Source organism: Zootermopsis nevadensis, unplaced genomic scaffold, assembly GCF_977971745.1.
Source record: "Zootermopsis nevadensis isolate Lab colony 2312 unplaced genomic scaffold, Znev_1.0 Znev_ptg000023l, whole genome shotgun sequence".
Classification (NCBI taxonomy): domain Eukaryota; kingdom Metazoa; phylum Arthropoda; class Insecta; order Blattodea; family Termopsidae; genus Zootermopsis; species Zootermopsis nevadensis.
The window spans coordinates 8,079,334-8,098,388 of record NW_028259155.1 but is presented as its reverse complement, the minus strand read 5'-3'; the positions used below and the strand labels follow the sequence as shown (position 1 = coordinate 8,098,388).

At 38.0% G+C, this 19,055-nt stretch overlaps 2 protein-coding genes across 10 annotated transcripts in view; one reads left to right on the top strand and one right to left on the bottom strand.

Moving 5' to 3' along the window:
* The window catches only part of LOC110831907 (uncharacterized), a 28,268-nt gene extending 13,379 nt beyond the window's left edge, over positions 1-14,889 (bottom strand). For 3 of the 8 annotated variants that reach the window (XR_015536713.1, XM_087354537.1, XM_087354536.1), the window contains exons 1-9: positions 13,556-13,682; positions 13,283-13,471; positions 12,491-12,659; positions 10,144-10,309; positions 6,748-6,956; positions 4,687-4,841; positions 3,285-3,430; positions 1,509-1,640; positions 1,230-1,430 (exon numbers count right to left, since the gene is read on the bottom strand). Coding sequence is in view for 7 of the 8 variants with exons in the window: in XM_087354537.1 (XP_087210663.1) it covers positions 1,230-1,430; positions 1,509-1,640; positions 3,285-3,430; positions 4,687-4,841; positions 6,748-6,956; positions 10,144-10,309; positions 12,491-12,659; positions 13,283-13,471; positions 13,556-13,669 (1,481 nt within the window). In the remaining variant the exon portion in view is untranslated. Of the gene's footprint in view, positions 1-1,229; positions 1,431-1,508; positions 1,641-3,284; positions 3,431-4,686; positions 4,842-6,747; positions 6,957-10,143; positions 10,310-12,490; positions 12,660-13,282; positions 13,472-13,555; positions 13,683-13,934; positions 13,969-14,409; positions 14,563-14,647 lie in introns of those variants that run through there. The other 5 variants (XM_087354541.1, XM_087354540.1, XM_087354539.1 and 2 more) reach the window with 5 other exon arrangements.
* Positions 14,890-15,036: 147 nt separating this feature from the next.
* On the top strand, positions 15,037-18,668 carry LOC147872903 (uncharacterized). Of its 2 annotated transcripts, none has more exons than XM_087354548.1 (4): positions 15,037-15,461; positions 15,823-15,942; positions 16,106-16,264; positions 17,429-18,668. In XM_087354548.1, the coding sequence occupies exons 1-4, from the start codon at positions 15,345-15,347 to the stop codon at positions 18,479-18,481; spliced, it is 1,449 nt and encodes a 482-aa protein (XP_087210674.1). In that variant the 5' UTR covers positions 15,037-15,344; the 3' UTR covers positions 18,482-18,668. The 2 variants fall into 2 exon arrangements, with proteins under 2 accessions (XP_087210674.1, XP_087210673.1); XM_087354547.1 differs by having other exon boundaries at positions 15,820-15,942.
* The last annotated feature ends 387 nt before the right edge of the window (positions 18,669-19,055 follow it).

The following is a 19,055-nucleotide window of genomic DNA, read 5'->3' as shown; positions in this document are numbered from 1 at the left end:
AAAGTTAGTGACAAATTTTGTGAAGTAGTACTTCTGAATCCTGAGTATTGTTATCTGTTGTTAACTCACAAATGCTCATTGTAAACTAATGCTTTTATAAGGTAGTATATTTGCGTCATATTGTGAATTAAGTTAATATTTTAATATTTTCCGTCAAATCACAATTTTTAATAAGATGATAAAATATAAAATATTTAAAATATCATTTCACGTTCCGCATCGAATGATCGATTTACAAATTGGAACGTTCTCTTACGACATGTTTCGGTTATATTTAACCGTCCTCAGGTATAAATTAGATTGGTAAATTTTAAAACTCGAATTACAATCCTTTTACAAAGTTATGCAGTTTATTGAAGATGTTCTTATCAGATTACTCTTATATATTAGAACGAAGGTATTGTTTTTTATATGGCGTGGTTCATCTGATGTTCAATATTAGTCTCTAAAGCAATGACTTAAAGAAAACATTAATAAATATGGAGTAATATAGAAAACAAAATGATGGAAGTAAATAAATAGTAGAATGTATTAGTAAAACAAATTAAATTAATTTAATAAAATAAAACATACCGGTGATGCGGAACGTGAAATAATATTTTAAATATTTTGTATTTTATTATCTTATTAAAAATTGTGATTTGACAGAAATATTAAAATATTAATGCTTTTATATTTCTTTAGAGTAAAATACCTAGCAGGTCCCAGGTTCAAATCTTAGCCTGGGGACCAGTAAACCTGACTGAAGTTTTTTCATGGGTTTACTCAGTCCCTCCATGCAAATAGTACCTTAAATTATGCCATAACTGCTTCCTTCCGTATCTTTATCAATTCACTACTTACTGCCATCCTCTCATCTGACATTATATAGTCCAGATATTGAAAGTGTTGTTGAATAAATATATTTAAACTTGTAACAATACTAAAATCATCGTCTGTAAAACCTTGCCTGCAGTGTACACAATTTCTTCAATGATAATATTTAAAATATTCAGTTCTCTCTGATGTTTTGAATTCTGTCGGTGATCCAGTCTTGTAAGACACATGTAAATATTGACCTTGTATAACAACATAAAAATATATAAACATCAAGGAGGTAAAGCTTCATGTATTCTGTACCTTGGATCTAAATGCAGTCAGTCAGCCTTACTCCACTGGTGACTTCGCTCGTAATGGAACCCTGGCTGTTCAGCCCAAATTGACTGGCCTTTAAAAATAAGTTTACTTACCTCAGCATGAACCTTGACTGTTGGACAGCTGATTGGACTTCCACAATAGTCCTGTCCAATGTCTGCTGCATTGGAGTACTAGACTGGTTCAAATGATTTCCATCACGGACTGATGGTCCGTGCACTCCCGTGTATAAACTGGTCCCTACAGTATCATCCAATCGCTGTTCCATTTGTCTCGTGTCTTTCTTGATAAGCGGGCTGAGAAAAAATAATTGAAACAAGTCAGAAAATTAAAACAGTTTTAAGCTGGGTTAGGCAATGGGCATGAGTCATTACCTCAAAGCAGAAGACGTATCCAGGGCAGTAGATGTAGACATTTCGGACAGAAAAGACGCTGAAGAGCTACAATGACTCCCATCCAATCTATTTGAAAAAGGTTTCTTGAAACAATCTTGCATGTCAGCAGAACTAAAATGAATTAAATATAACACCATGTTCAATGTCAAATAATGCACATAGGAATTAAAATTATGGGATCATTTTATTCTTTTATGTACGAGGGTCGCTCATTAAATAATGCCCCACATTTTTTTTCTCAGCCAATAATGAAGATAGAAAAGTGTACTTTTACATGCTTGAGATTTGATGTTTCTCGCGTTCGTGTACGGAGTTTCAAATGATTCCAACCAATGGCGGAGCTGTAGTGAACTGTTAAAATGGCGTCTGTGAACGACTCTCGTTACAAGCAACGAGCTGTAATTGAATTCTTTTTTGCTGAAAAAGAAACTGTGGTGAACATTCATAAATGTTTGTGTGCTGTGTATGGAAGCTGTGCAGTCGATAGGAGCACCGTTGGTCGCTGGGCTAAGAGAGTTAAAGCTTCAGGAAGTGAAGAAACCGAGCTCCATGATCTGCCGCGCTCTGGGCGTCCTGCCACAGCCACCACTCCAGACATGTTGAACCGCGCGGATGCCATTATTCGTGAGGATCGGCGCATCACAACTCGACAATTGGTCCAACAGCTTTCAGTCAGCAATGGAAGTGTAATTGCAATTATCCGGGCTCTTGCATATTCGAAGGTGTGCGCAAGATGGGTTCCACGAAGTCTCACAGCAGACCACAGGATTCAAAGGAAAACAATTTCTTCTGAATTGTTGGAAGCGTTTTGATGCTGAGGGATCATTACAGGTGACGAAACCTGGATACACCACTTTGAGCCGGAGACAAAAAGGCAGTCAATGGAGTGGCATCACCCTCAATCACCGAGAAAGAAGAAATTCAAGACAACTCCCTCCGCCGGAAAAGTCATGATGACTGTCTTTTGGGACAGTGATGGGTTCATTCTTGTGGATGTAATGCCAAGAGGTGCGAGACGCGTACATTGGGACCCTGAAACCCTCAAGAAGCGTTTCCAACGAGCTCGGCCTCACAAGCATCCAGCAGAAATTTTGCTCCTGCACGACAATGCACGCCCTCACACAAGTCCGAGAACCCGGGAAGAAATCACCAAATTGGGTTGGACGGTGCTGCCCCATCCACCCTCCGACTTTCATCTCTTTGGGCCACTCAAAGATGCTATCCGCGGAACAAGATTTGAAGATGACGAGAGCGTGATTCAAGCAGTGAGGACATGGCTACGTTCACAGGACAAGAGCTGGTACCGGCAAGGCATGCACGCACTTGTTCCACGATGGCGTAAAGCCGTACAAGTTGATGGGGACTATGTGGAAAAATAGTATGTGTAAGGGAAACATTGATTTATATTGTCACTAAATTTCAGCCATCTTGAATAAATATATTCTGAGGAAAAAAATGTGGGGCATTACTTAATGAGCGACCCTCGTAAATGTTAAAAATGTTGTATACCACCACATAATTCATATACCTTATTTCCACAAAAAAAAATTCCTTGATGTGTAATTTACATAATAATCTATGAACACAGTCTGAGATGGAAAATATCATTCTATATGAACCTATCTGTAAATGTTAAATATTTTATTTAAAAAAAAGAAATGAAACATGAGAACAAGCGCACACATCCTGCTCAACATACGTTCATTTTACGCACTCTGAGCAAAGAGAACTGAAAATAAAAAAAAATATATCTACCTGAAACTGCTCACATTTGAAGTGCTGAGTGGTGTAAAAGGCTTTCTGACACGTGGCACTGGAGTACTCTTACCCTTATATTTATTCCAAGCTACGGGAGTAGGTGCCATATCAGTTAAGCGTTTAAATGCTTCTGGGTTAGATGTCTGCATTTGCAAAAAAAATAAAGTTCATGTGTAAAATTTTCATGTTGTTCTTAAGTTACAGTAGAGTTGGTTTCACTTGGGTTTTAAGTTTGGAAAAAAAAAATATAACTACTGTTCACCTGTTCTGAGAAGAACTTTCCTTAAAATCTTTGCAACTGATACATGAGATTTGATGGAAAAAAAGTATCAAAGACTTAATTCATATCTCATATAAGCCACAGTAAATCAGCTGCAATAACATGACCAGAGACTGTTACTGCGCACCAAGTCATGTTTATAAATTCCTCTTTTATTACTTCTGTAGTTTTTGGTCACTGCATTTAAAGTCAGGCTGTTTTCGTCATGCATCAATTTAATTCTCTCAAGGGCATCCAGTCCCAAAGATACGTAGGCGCCTGGCCGCACCAACATACAATACCTTCCTATATAAAAGGTAGATGTCATCTAGTCTTGTACACAATAAATACGAGGCGCGTCCTCAAAGTAAGTTTCCCTGGGGCCGTTTACAGAAACAAAACACAATTTCATGGAAATATTTATTGCAACAGATACAGCAAGTGTCCAGCTATTTTTCAACACATTCGCCACCGGAATTGAGACAATGGTCATACCGTGGGACCAACTTTTGAATACCTGTGTCGTAGAAGTCTGCCGCCTGGGATTGGAACCACTGTGTGACAACCATCTCCGCCTCTCTGTCATTCTCAAAACGCTGACGCTGACCAGACAGGAATTTCTTGAGGTGTAGGAAAAGATGGAAATCACTGGGAGCGAGGTCCGGGCTGTAGGGTGAATGATTAAACACCTCCCAGCTGAACTCCTGCAGGAGACTTGCTGTCCGTCGAGCCATGTGCGGCCTAGCGTTATCACTGACCGCACTTCACAGTCGGCGGGAGCTGGAATAAGAACCTCCATCTTCAACAGCTGCAACGATGCTACTGTGAGAACGCGGGAAGTGCCGTTAGTGCATGCGCCATGCTACGTCATTGCTCTATCACGTACGCAGTCGCTTCGCGCAATATAAGGTTTGCTAGCTGTGGGACGAGTGGCAAACTTACTTTGAGGACGCGCCTCGTACCATTTTGGAGAAAAGTGTCTGGTTGAGGTTGAACAGGTAAACAGTAAAATGAACTGCACAACGTCCTTACAGATGAATAAAGAACACGCAAGTGCAGAATGTGACCGTGAGAAAAATGACACAAATTATCAGTTCACACGCAGATTTATATTTCATAATCATTTCTGGTAATTCTTACCTTATATTTGTCAAGTATTTCCTTGACCTTTGGCTTGCTCATAACTTTCTTGGCCTCTTCGGCAAATTGCAATGTGGTGACGGTTTTCGTTATGTCCAGGTTAGAAGGGCTGATGCATACTATCACCGTGACGCAGCTTTCTCGGCTCAGCGAATCTGAAGAAGTTATTTATATCAAATAATTATACAGATCTGATGTACAAAACTTGGTACAGATTGAATTATGAAAACCTGTGTACTAAAAGCCCTTTTAAAAAATTAGGGCCCATCTTCCTACAAGGAAAGAACAGCTAATAAAATCAAACAAAGTACAAAAGGTAGAGATTTTACATGAAGATTTGTAAACGCCCCAAATTTTTAACACAGATCCCAAAAAATGGCTGCAACTGTTTTTAATTTTTTATACTTAATATTTTGAGGAAAGCCTGTCAGTGTTGTCTTCTAGATGCTCTGAGCAAGAGAAAACAATTTCAATTTGCAGTAACCCCACCTCCACCCCACTTTAACACCGATACTAGTGGTGGATTAAGTTTGGTGCCTTAATGCTGTATGGCCATATTTAAGTCATAGGGCACCTTTATTATTATTATTATTATTATTATTATTATTTATTTGACTGCAAATGGGTTTTTACCCGGTGGCAGTGGTCCTACAATAAGACACTACAAAACATAAGACAACAAAAACAATAAACAAACAATAAAAAAACATAAGACAACAAAAATAATAAGACACAACAAAAACAATAAGAAACAACAGAACAATTAGACACAACAAAACAGTAAGACAAAAAAACATAAGACACAACAAAAACAATAATATAGTATAGTTGCATCATATTGTGATATTAATTAAAATAATTATTATACTTGTTTACCGTCAAATCACAATAAAATAGTAAGATAAGATAATTAAAATGATTCAATAACGAACCTCGTTCCGAGATGGTAACACTTCTGGATCTCTCCTCTGAACACATCTGAAACGATTGCTATTTCATATATGACTGGTAAAACATCAAAACACCACCTCAACAATAATGTTATATTAATAATATCTAAACACAACTTCCAAAAAATATACTGAGAAAGATGATAAAAGTATAAAATTGTAAAACTATAAATAATTGTAATTTGAGTTTAAAAATTTATAATTTACACCTGATGACGGTTTGATAAACCGAAACATGTTGTGAATGTTCCGATGTAAATCGAATGCCCGATATGGAACATAAGATGATATTTTAATCATTTTAATTATCTTATCTTACTATTTTATTGTGATTTGACGGTAAACAAATATAATAATTATTTTAAAAACAATAAGACACAACAAAACAATGACACACAACAAAACAACACCACTGTAATATTACTAATCTCCAGTATAATAATCAAACATGGAGTCGCAAAAATTTGTCCACAAAGTGTTCATATACTGCTGATGTCTGGAGTCTGCACTTATTTTTTTCCTCCTTTGTAAATTGCACTGTTGTTAGTTCTCATATTGTCACCCTCGGTGGACTAGTGGTTAGCGAGCTCGCCACTGGACCCAAGGTTCGCAGGTTCAAACCCGGCCAAGGTCGATGTATTTTTAAGGGTGATAAAAAATCGCAGCACAACTTCCTTTGAGGGGGAACTAAAGCCGGCGGTCCCACTTCATAGATTTACGGTATGTAAAAGAACCTTACGAGCATGAACAAGATGTTTTGTAAGCAAAATTGAGCAGCCATTTCTCACCCAAGTCTCTCCTGATTCACTACTAGATGGCTCTAGCAGACAAAATCAGGACTGAGTACAAATTGTGCAGAGACAGTGGGCTTATCACTCATAAATGCACACTTCAAAACACAAAGAAACCTCCCACATGGGAGGAGGCCAAGGCTCGACTTCGGGCTGTTGCGCCATACAAGAAAAAGTAGTTCTCAGATTATAATTTCTTGAATGCACTGCCTTTCTTGTTTATGGTGGAAGTTTGTACAAGAGCATTCTTTTGAACACACTAGTAATACAAAATCCAGAATGCTCTAATCTCAAAGTTCATTTTCATGGCTTCTACTTACCTTTTAATACAGTAGTCAAGGTGGAAGATCTGTAAGGGATATGATCCTCTGTATTCTTGGAAAGAACTGATATAACATTGCGAAGATGCAATAACCCAGTGTTAATGTTCTTTGCTTCATTTAGGGCCACTCCCCGACTACCAGTGTGACGAACACCCTCTGATCCGGCCAGATCGACCAGGTCCAATCGGGACTGTACTGTATGGTCTCTAAAACCAGAACAGGTAGTCATCATTACTTGCTTTATGCTGTGTGCAGCATTCCTAGCCATTTACTACACAGATGACCTCCATTATGTGTGAGGGTTGCGTTCCCACAAATTGACACGCATACTGGAAATACTTTAAAAATTAAATTAAATGCCTGTGGATTTTCTGAGTGACAGGTAATGAGGTCTTAATTTGTAGTTCCTAGAGTAAAAATTGAGGGGCTAATCAGTGAAACCGCATGCACGACTGAGTGGGCCTGCACAGTAGTGTCGACCATGGCCACAGATAGAATACTGATACATATTCATCGCCCTGATGATGGAGGCAGTATGACCTCTGAAACGTTGGTTAACATCGACCAGACTACACAGCGCAACAATCCAAAAGACAGAAATCTTCATACTCTAATGACGGAGGCAGTATGACCTCTGAAACGTTGGTTAACATCTACCAGACTACACAGCGCAACAACCCAGAAGACAGAAATCTTCATACTCTGATGACGGAGGCAGTATGACCTCTGAAACGTTGGTTAACATCGACCAGACTACACAGCGCAACAATCCAGAAGACAGAAATCTTCATACTCTGATGACGGAGGCAGTATGACCTCTGAAACGTTGGTTAACATCTACCAGACTACACAGCGCAACAACCCAGAAGACAGAAATCTTCATACTCTGATGACGGAGGCAGTATGACCTCTGAAACGTTGGTTAACATCTACCAGACTACACAGCGCAACAACCCAGAAGACGGAAATCTTCATACTCATCGCCCTGATGACGGAGGCAGTATGACCTCTGAAACGTTGGTTAACATCTACCAGACTACACAACGCAACAACCCAGAAGACAGAAATCTTCATACTCTGATGACGGAGGCAGTATGACCTCTGAAACGTTGGTTAACATCGACCAGACTACACAGCGCAACAACCCAGAAGACGGAAATCTTCATACTGATACACTTCATAATACTGAAATAGAACCATAGACAACAAAAGCATGCGTAACGAGTCACCTGTATAAGTTACACCCAAAATGCAATGATGCTCATTAGTTAAGCTAAGTCAATGTTATATCGTCACCCAATAAATTAACAATATCAGAATAGGCCAACATCTGATGCGTCCCATTCATAAAACATATGGCAAGAAACGCATCTTGAATGATGAATGCCCCCACTGAAAGTATGGTTGTCAACAATGAACACTAGTTCTATTATTTTTGTATACAATAAACAATTGAATTGTTGTTGTTGTTGTTATTATTATCTGCTGCCAACTCAGTCTGTAAGAGCATTTCCATTTTTAATGAAGAGTGTATCTCACTTTTGCATATTAGTTAGCCCTTTTACTTATACCATTTTCTTACTTGTTTTTATATTGGTTTTATTTCTGTATTTACCTGTAATTGGCTATTATACTCAATAAGGGAAGTGTTTGATTGATCTATTATAAATATATTCATTTATATATTTAGTTTAGTCTGTTTTTTTTGTATATTATCAATGTCTTCCTGTCATTGGCTCCTCTCTGTTAATAAATGAATTGAAATGAATAACGTAAACCCAAGATATTTTAATAGGCCTTGCGACGGGCCGATCCCTCATCCAAGGAGTCCAACCGAATGTCCACAGATCAAGCCAACTGAAAAGTTGGGGACCCGTAAAGGGTACCGGAAAATGTACAAACATTGTTAAACCGGAAAAAGAAGAAGATATTTTAATAGTGATTCCAAGTTTAATTTCAGACAGATAACATTCATATTTAAAACTGCGTAATAGTTGATATACAAGTTCATATACATGTATGTATACTGTGAATAAAATTAAAAAAATATGTAAAATGATGTACAGCATGATTGCAAAGTCACACAACTCAATCTCATCACATGTTGTTTGTCAAAAAATTACATTGGAATAATAAAACAAAAAACAATATTAAATAAAGTGCTGGAAATGTCCACTGCATTCACTCTCCTGATGTTTTATGCAACCCGGTGAAGAGTTTCTGCAGTGGCAGAAAAATGGTTCACCAGACGACATACGATCAATTTGTTTGGCGCAGAAGAATCATGAAATGTATCTCCAAACACATTCTGGCAAGTTAAGTAAGGATGTGATGCCAGGTAGTTTTTGACATTAAACACTCATTGCATTTGTGCCAGACATCCTTGTATTCTGACCGTCTGAAGACAACTGATTAATTTACCTGAGCAGGTTACAACATAATGTGACCTAAATGAGCTCTTGAAGCCACAGATATATTGCGTGGTTATTAATCCAACTGGATTTCAATGAATTACAATTTAATTACAACTGTGACTTTTCATAAGCGGATGTACGCATGTCATGACATACAAATCGTCATTTATTCGTGCCAGTAACAAATGTGTCATGGGTCACTTTCAAGGTTCCTTTGGGAAAAATTAAAATATAACAGCAGAATTAGTAGAGTAATTATTAGAACATGATCATGATACATGATTAATTGTTCCATAAAAGGTAAGGCTCTATATCACAAATTTATGACACAATTACTATCCGGTTCATTAAGTCTCACATAAAAAAATATGTCAGCTGTTGAAGTCTGTCAAGCTGTTCAGGCGAAAGTGGGCAAATTCAAGTGCAAAAATGTTTTGTGTACCTTATTTTCTAAGAATAAAGCCCTTCAGAGACAAATCAATTTTCTAATGCCATGACAAAATTCTGAAGATGCATATTTTTATCGTACAGAATCTCCATTAGAGTTCAGCCACTTATTTTAAAATCTTTGAACTCATGTTAAATTACTGTTTTGAAGAGAAAAAATTAACTGCTACACTGCACTGTGCAATTGGCATAAATTTCTTGTGCAAACACTGAATGGGACAACAGCAGGTATAAGTGGGAAAACATAATATTCAGTAAGAATCACTCATGTTGGCACATGACATGACATTGCCACGTCACATGAAAATTGGATTAACAAGTACACGAAGAGTCCAAACAAAAACACAATATCTTTTGTCACCAATTAACCCCATTCACACCTCATGAAGAATCATGAATCATGAATCCAATAAATCTGTCATGAAATCAAGGATGGAAAAAATATGCTGTGAAATAATGGCAATACATCAATAGGTTACAGGATTTATAGACTGGAGCCATCTGAAAGGTTTAGACAGACTTTCCAACTTACCCAAATATCTGGTGATAATATACTGTAAAAATTGCGTGAGATCTTGAACTGTGAGCATTCAGTGCAGTGGCCCTGGTATGTCTATTTGCGCCACCAAACTCCAGATGATGAAGAACTTCCTCATATGTTGTTACTTGCATGCGTTTCAAACTCTGGACACTAAAAACTGCAAGGAACAGTAACATCTCATCTATTGAGCGCTGTACTATCCTCCAACAGAAATGTTTTTGTATGTAAGACTTGAGGTTCTCACAGCGGTGAGTATGAAGATATCCGTCTTCTGGGTTATTGCGCTGTGCAGTCTGGTCGATGTTAACCAACGTTTCAGAGGTCCTACTGCCTCCGTCATCAGGGCCCTGATGACGGAGGCAGTATGACCTCTGAAACGTTGGTTAACATCGACCAGACTATACAGCGCAATAACCCAGAAGACGGAAATCTTCATGTTTTTGTATGTTAGAGAACTGTATGCCGCCTGTGTTGACGATAATTGTGTGGGTAATGGAATTAAATCACTGTGCACAGTAATAGAAAAATTATGGGAAGTTTACCGAGCAATGGGTTCTGGAGAGATAAGGCTTACAAAAGGTTGGAATAGCTTCTGATGACTAAAGCTGATATAACATGACAAAACAGTTACAATGTATTACGTATCGCTAAAATTTACATCGTTCATTTCCTTCAGCTTTTGTCCCACAATTCTGAAAATGTTTTAAAAAAGAAGGGAAGCATGGCAAGGTACAGAAAGTAGAGAAAGAATGGATTTCAAGGTAGAGAACATAGGAAAGTGAGGGTTGGGAGCACCCAGCTGGGTTAACAAGCTAAGCGAGGAAGGACGAAGATCCTGGATTATTAAGATTATACTATACTGACTACTGATTGGCTTACATATTCCTTTATAGTTTTTATATGTTAAGTCACTACCTGCTTTTCAAAGTTGTAGACATTTTATTACTGCTAATCACATGTTTCCAGAAAAGTTCGTAAGAACACTGGTTATTCTCTCCCTAATTTCTTCCATATTTCTTGTTTTTGTGTGATGAAACTTTTTAAGTGACTCAACCTTACAGCAAAACGCAATGAAGTATCAAGTCTAGGCTGTGGGGAGGCCATTCATGAATGTCAGTTTTCCCGACCAGTTGTCGTGGGAAACGATCAACAGCAATGCACAGGCAGAATGAAGGGTTGCCCTCATCTTGCAAAAAATTAAGTACTGTCATGTTTTCCCACTGACAAATGACCACCAACACATAATCTTGTAACATTTCTTACGACACTCGTGATCTCTCAAAGTGAAAAATACAATTGTGGCAACAGGACACCAGAGTGTTACCTTCAGACAATGTGATCATTTAACACACGAAGGTCAAGGGGGTTTTTATTATTATTTTATTTAGTGTTCTGTCTGACGACAGGTCCATATGAACAGGATCCTTCCATCCTTTTCTCGGACTGGGACCCGTTCATATACGTTCTTGGCAGATGATCCAGAAGTGGTTTGCCATTGCCTTCTTCTGTGTGTGAATGGAGTAATTGTTGGGATGCCACGGAGGAAAACTCCGTGTTGATTAGACCACGGCCTTGCCCAACACAAGTTATAAATTCGGGCACCGCCGGGAATCGAGTCTACTGCACAGTAATGATTGTTGTGCCAGTTCACGAACTCACCAACATGAAACATTCCCTCATCACTCCACATGATCTCAAACAACTATAGCCAGCCAACATTACATCCCAGAAATGAGAAATGTTTGTGTGAATTTCATCCCTCTGTCACAGCCTTCGGCAAAATTAATTTATCACTTACAATTTGATTCATTACAATCTGGTAGCTCAGTCAGTATGGTGACTAGCTTCGGACTGGGCGACCGGGGTTCGATCTGCAATTGGGGCAGAGGATTTATCTTTTAGCCTCCTGCCCAGACCAGTTCTAGGGCCCTCCCAGCCCCCTATCCATTGGGTACCGGGGTCCTTTCCCAGGGGTAAAGCACGGCCGAGGCATGATGCTGACAACTCACCCCCATCTAGTGCCGAGATCAGGAATGAGTAGGAGCTATACTGCCTCTCCCCCTGAGTGTTAGCATAGCGTATATTTGGACAACCTTTCTTTTTATTTTTTATTTATTAAATAAATTCTTGAAACTGCTCAAATCATTTGTGTTCAACCCTCATGTGTGTTTGTGCGTAACAGAAGTAAGATTCTTCTGTCGAGAGAATCTTTTGTAATTAAACATAATAAAGGAGCTTCTGAACGTAATATATCCAATTCAAATGCCCTTGCATCAGTTACTGTCTTTCTGTTAATACACAATCATTTTGAATTACAAATGTATTCACAAAAACTCACCTTGAACAATCAGCTTTGTTGGCTGGCAAGTCAGTAAGTCATAAACCTCTTCATTGTAAATTTCCATGAAGGATATCTCTACCATTACTTTAGAATCCATGGTGTTGTTTCCGGAAAGAATGTCTTTAACAACTCGACTTATTATCCCAGCAGAGTCATCCTCATACAACTGCATATCAGAATTAAAAGTTAAAAACATATTCAATTTATGCAGAAATAATCTCCAATTCCATTACTCCTCTCACATTAAATGGTCACATATATGATACATATGTGCCCTTCCTTTGGTTCTGGTTGGATACGTTCCATAGCTCCCAAACCAAGAAACAGCAGTCACAAAAGAAAAAACAAGCAGTTTCTTCTCAGTCACTTCTTTGTTTCTATTCCACTTTCAGTAAACACAGTAAAATCTTAATATAAAAAATGCCAAAATAATGAAAATGTTTATCATTCTCTACCAAAATCCACTTCAATCTCAATATCAGCGCAATGCAATAAAAAACCCATAAATATTAAAGATACACAGACAGTATCATTTCTGTAGGACTTGAGATTCTCACAGAGCTGAGTATAAAGATGGCTGTCTTCTGGGTTACAACATCATGTAGTTTTGTAGAAGTTTACCACCTTTTCAGAGGTACTTTGAGGCAGCAAAATCCTCTGAAACTTTGGTAAACTTCTACCTGACTACATGACGTTATAACCCAGAACACAGCCATCTTCAAGTGCTGCATCTGTTCTCAATTAACCCATACCATAATATGCACTAGCCTGATGACACTGTATGCATACCTTTGAATCAGTTCCTATAGTGTATGTCTTCCCAGTACCAGTATGTCCATATGTAATGACTGCACAGTTAAAGCCAGCACAGAATTTCTTCACCAATGGCCTCACACTTTCTTCATACACTGATGCCTGTTCACAAATATCTGTAAATATGTGATCAAAGGCATAGCCTTTTCCTGCAACTGACAATACCTGGAAAACATCAGTTTAAATTATTTACAACATTCCTACAACATTCCAAGAAGTACATCACTGCATATCGAGAATAAAATTTACCTTTGGCTCATGTGGCAATGCCTGTACAACACTGAAAGCATTTTTCTTATTTTCTTTATCTGAAAGTGGACGCACCCTTACGGCAACCAATACACGCTCTACTGGAACATCCATCTTATTTATGTACCTGAATATAAAAACGAACATAAAATAATTATACATTCTCTGGTATAGTTGCCATTACACCTTCAGTATGACCTCATTTTAATTTACATACATTATTACCAAATCTGTACCAACTTGAGTTTACTTGGTACTGATACATAACTATTGCACCATTCTTACTTTAGGTTAGAGACTCAGCAGGTCTAATAATCAACAAATCATCTTCATATTCAATAGCTAACATAATCAAATATAGTCAAGGGAACTGGCTAACCTTACTAAAGTTTCCAAAAAGTTCTAATGTTTCTCCAGGTAATGTTGGGATACCTTCAAACAAACAATGACTTGAAGATTTCTGTCTTCTGGGTTATTGCGCTGTGTAGTCTGGTCGATGTTAACCAACGTTTCAGAGGTCATACTGCCTCCGTCATCAGGGCGATGAATATGCCAATGCTCCCATTGGCTCGGGGCAGGCTACACCTTTCACTTCCCTGCCTATAAAATCCAACTCCTCACACCCTATTGGCATATTCATCGCCCTAATGACGGAGGCAGTATGACCTCTGAAACGTTGGTTAACATCGACCAGACTACACAGCGCAATAACCCAGAAGACAGAAATCTTCATATTCACCGCTGTGAGAACCTCAAGTCTTACAAACAATGACTTATTTCCAAATTCATCCTGACTCACTATTAATTATATAACTAATACATCACAATATTAATGAGAAACCAACAAAACCAACCAACATTTTTCTTTTATAAAACACGCTACTTGCAGTGAAGATATAACTTACTACAATTTTTAGTAACAGCATTTCTTAAAAACTCATTACATTCAAAAGTCACGTATATTCAAAAAGACAGCCTTGGTATTCTCTGTGCACTCTGTTCTGTACCAACCAATAAGAAGTAAATAAACAGTGTTTCTTACCAGGACTACACACATCACTTATCACCTCTAAAACGAAGATAAGTTTTTACCTGTCTATGCGACGCTATACCTCAAATGAATGTTAGATTCCCTCATTTCCTTTAACGGGTTCCCGTAGGAACAAAGAAAGACAAAAGCGTGTTTTATTGGTTCAATCTCAATGGCGTTCCCTCAGTTAATTGATGTCGCACTATTTATCACCAAGCTTCGCTGACCATGGTACGAGTAAAAAATTTTTCTCCCTTTACGCTAACGTCGACATAGGATCAAAAATATTCCCGAAAGTGATCCGAGGTATCGGCTATCTACGACTAACGTGACTCCTGATAAAGGACTTTGTCTGTTGGTAACACTGAGCCTCTTATCATTAAAAACTGGACAACGCAAAATTATGCACTCAGACATGCAGCGTCCTGACAGGCTATGCATTGTTTCCATCACAATGTGTAACAGTCGAAAAGATACCACTTCCCAAACGAAAACTGATCTTTCCAAACTAAATATCACATGTACCATCTCGAAAAGGCAACTGCATTGTTTGCCGAAATGTTGCTTAACATGAAACTTCAATTCGAGCCGCGAAAACCCACAGTCAAGTTTAGTCCGTTTCTCTTTGCAATGGAATGCAGAAAGATTATCGCTGACTGCAAACGGAGACTAATTTCTTTGGCCGCGTCTATTTAGAAGTTTGGAGTTGCATCAGTAGCATTGTTTAAAGCTATTTTCCCATACAGTTCTCCAATCACGATGTGTGATGAACAAGTTGCCTACCGTAAAGAAATACTACAGTCTATTACAACACGAGTTGCAAAAATCATATTGCACAGAGCTGAAGAAATATTTCCATCCCTGAATGGGACCTGGGTGAGTATTTGTGTGTATAGAAACAAAGATACTTAATAGTTATGAAAAGGTCTCGAGTCATTATGCTATAATGTGGTTGAAAAAGATTCCCGTCTTGTGTTCATTATGTTGTGACTACCATGAGTATAACCTCTACACAGTTAACAGTGTGGAATTTGCCTTTATATATGAAATGTAGTGTGTATGTATCTATGGGGATTGAATGTGAGATGCTTGTGTATCCTACAAATACTCAGTATTAGCTAAATGGCACCCCATAATCTATTTCAGAATATGGTATTGTAAATTCTCATCCAGTTCATATCTGTATTTAATGCATATCATCTCAAGGAATTATGTTTAACTCTTAATTTTACAGCAGAAAATGGATGAAATCAAGGTGGAAAATGATGTTGATGATCTGAGTGAAGGAGATTCCGTTGGCGTGACAAATCATGTTGTTTACACACCAACTTTTCCCATAATAAAGGATGAAAGGAAGGTAAGCCTTCTTTTAAACAAATTATTTATGGTTTTTATCTCTTTGAGTGTATGTACAAATGTATCCATACATGCAATCATGTGCTTCTGTTTTATTGTAACTGTTTTATAAAAACAACATTTCTGCAACATAATAATCATGTATGTGGATGGTGGTTTTACAGAACTGTATGGATTTGGTGAAAGTTGAACCTCATTCAGACAGTGAGACTTGTGATGATGGAAATCAAGCCATCAGTGTAAAAGCTGAGGACGTCTCCGATATAAAAATTGAGGAACATCATGTGCCAATACTATCTCCAGTCATAAAGGATGAACAAGAGGTGGGTCCATGAAAGTGTCAATTGTCCTCATGTTCATCCACATGAAAAGAGTCCCTTCTGATGAATATATTTTTTCGAAGAGTCCTTTCCAATATATCTCCTGTGGATTACATTCTCTTCACTGTATTAAGAGTGTCAGTTCTAGTCAGTATTAACACCCATGATATTAAATACTGAGTAATCTGGAAAATATTTCTATCAAATGTGGCCACAGGATCCTTTCATTTGTCTATCCGTTCTATTAAGCAAGATACAAGGGATGTCTTTAGGAAGCGATGGATAACATGGGGAAAAATCTGAGTTGATGGCAGTCTGAAGCAGAGACAAATGTTGATCCGCATAAACTGGCAATGTTTTATAATGAAGGCTGCAGTGTGTTCAGTATTACTTACTATTGTGTCTGTTAAATGTGTGAAATGTTAATAACAACATAGAAAGTGGCATTTACTTAAAATCCAAAATACTGAAGAATGCAGTGCTAGTGAATTCCAAACCAAGCTGATTCTAATATGGGTAGAAATATGTTATTTCCAAAAAATTAAATATGGAATTGGTACATCTAACAGTCTCTTAATACAGTAGTTGTCTATACAGTCAGTAAGCAGAGCAAATCAAATTGGAGACCCACATTTGACTTAAAGGGCTCCAGAATTTCTTCATTCACCATGTTCCCTTATACTACCGTAGGGGCTATGATTCATGCACCTTCCAGTAATATTAATCATATAAAAGGATTAATTAAAAGAAATCTGAAAATATAATAGTGAATGACATAAATAATATCTTCAAACTCATTCAATTCTGAAGGGTCTTGACGACAGTAGTTTCCACTTAGAATTATTTGTTGTCAGGACTTTTTCTATCGTCTATTTTTAAAATTCACGACGTTTCGGAGGCTGGTTCTGTCTCCGTCTTCAGGCGAGGTGTACCTACTCTGTTGGGTCCCTAGAGAGAGCTATTCTCTGTTACTGGACAATATAATTCGTGCAGTTATTTCAACTTATCCACCCAAGTATGGGTTCTGTCAGTGGATTATAATACTTATATGAAAAAATAAAAATTATAAGAGCGCAGTGATTTTTAAAAACAGGTTATGGAAAAAGTCCTGACAACAAATAATTTTAACTTCAAACTCATTGTTCTTTTTCCTATTTGTCTCTACAGATTCCTCTGAGTGAACACCAACTTTCACATGGTGAGGGGCATCCATATGATTGTGATGTGTGTTATAAGTCATTCCGTCGAAGAAGTGACCTGAAGATTCATCAGCGCATACACACTGGGGAGCGCTCGTATATCTGTGACGAGTGTAATAAGTCATTCAGTCGAAGCAGCCACCTGAAGAGACATAAGCTCGTACACAGTGGGGAGCGTCCATATGGCTGTAAGGTGTGCAATAAATCATTCAGTCGAAGAAGCCACCTGCAGATTCATCAACGCATACACAGTGGGGAGCGTCCATATGGCTGTGATGTGTGCAATAAGTCATTCAGTCGAAGAAGTGACCTGAAGATTCATCTACGTATACACAGTGGGGAGCGCTCATATATCTGTGATGAGTGCAATAAGTCATTCAGTCGAAGAAGTGACCTGAAGATTCATCTACGTATACACAGTGGGGAGCGCTCATATATCTGTGATGAGTGTAATAAATCATTTACTCAAAGAAGCGGCCTGCAGATTCATCAGCGCATACACACTGGGGAGCGCTCGTATATCTGTGACGAGTGTAATAAGTCATTCAGTCGAAGCAGCCACCTGAAGAGACATAAGCTCGTACACAGTGGGGAGCGTCCATATGGCTGTAATGTGTGCAATAAGTCATTCAGTCGAAGAAGCCACCTGCAGATTCATCAACGCATACACAGTGGGGAGCGTCCATATGGCTGTGATGTGTGCAATAAGTCATTCAGTCGAAGAAGTGACCTGAAGATTCATCTACGTATACACAGTGGGGAGCGCTCATATATCTGTGATGAGTGCAATAAGTCATTCAGTCGAAGAAGTGACCTGAAGATTCATCTACGTATACACAGTGGGGAGCGCTCATATATCTGTGATGAGTGTAATAAATCATTTACTCAAAGAAGCGGCCTGCAGATTCATCAACGCATACACAGTGGGGAGCGTCCATATGGCTGTAATGTGTGCAATAAATCATTTACTCAGAAAACTAATCTGAAGGTGCACCTGCGCATTCATAGAGGGGAGCGTTGATATGCCTGTGATTTGCGTAAAATGTTGTTCATTATGAGTAGTTAACTGAAGAGACATCAAATAATTTTTGTGGATTAACACAAAGTTCTAAATGCCAACACCTTTAAGGATGTGAATGCAGCGTACTTTTGTTATATATGGAAAAATATTTGTAATCTTCAGTTATATAAATGGTTATTATGTATTATTCAGTCTTTTTTTTTTTTGAGTCATTGTTGTATAATACTAGCATTCGCTTTGATTACAGCTCAAACCCATCTTTTCAATTGGTTGACAGCTGATCTGATATCTTGTGATACTTAAAGTTAGGTCTAGAAAAAAGGAATTGAAAAATGTGTGGCATCTCATATCTGAAGGTTAGTCAGTCAGCGATTAACCAGTCAAATAGAGAGGTTTGAGCCTGAATCCAACACATCCTGTTCCTAATCACCGTTATTTCAGATTAAATGTGATCAAATGACAAAATAAATACTTCCAACATTCAAGGTAGGAAATATTCTTTTGTATGATGAATCAACCAGATTAACTAAATATTTTGTTCACTCACATAAGCATAACATACCTTGAAACCAGT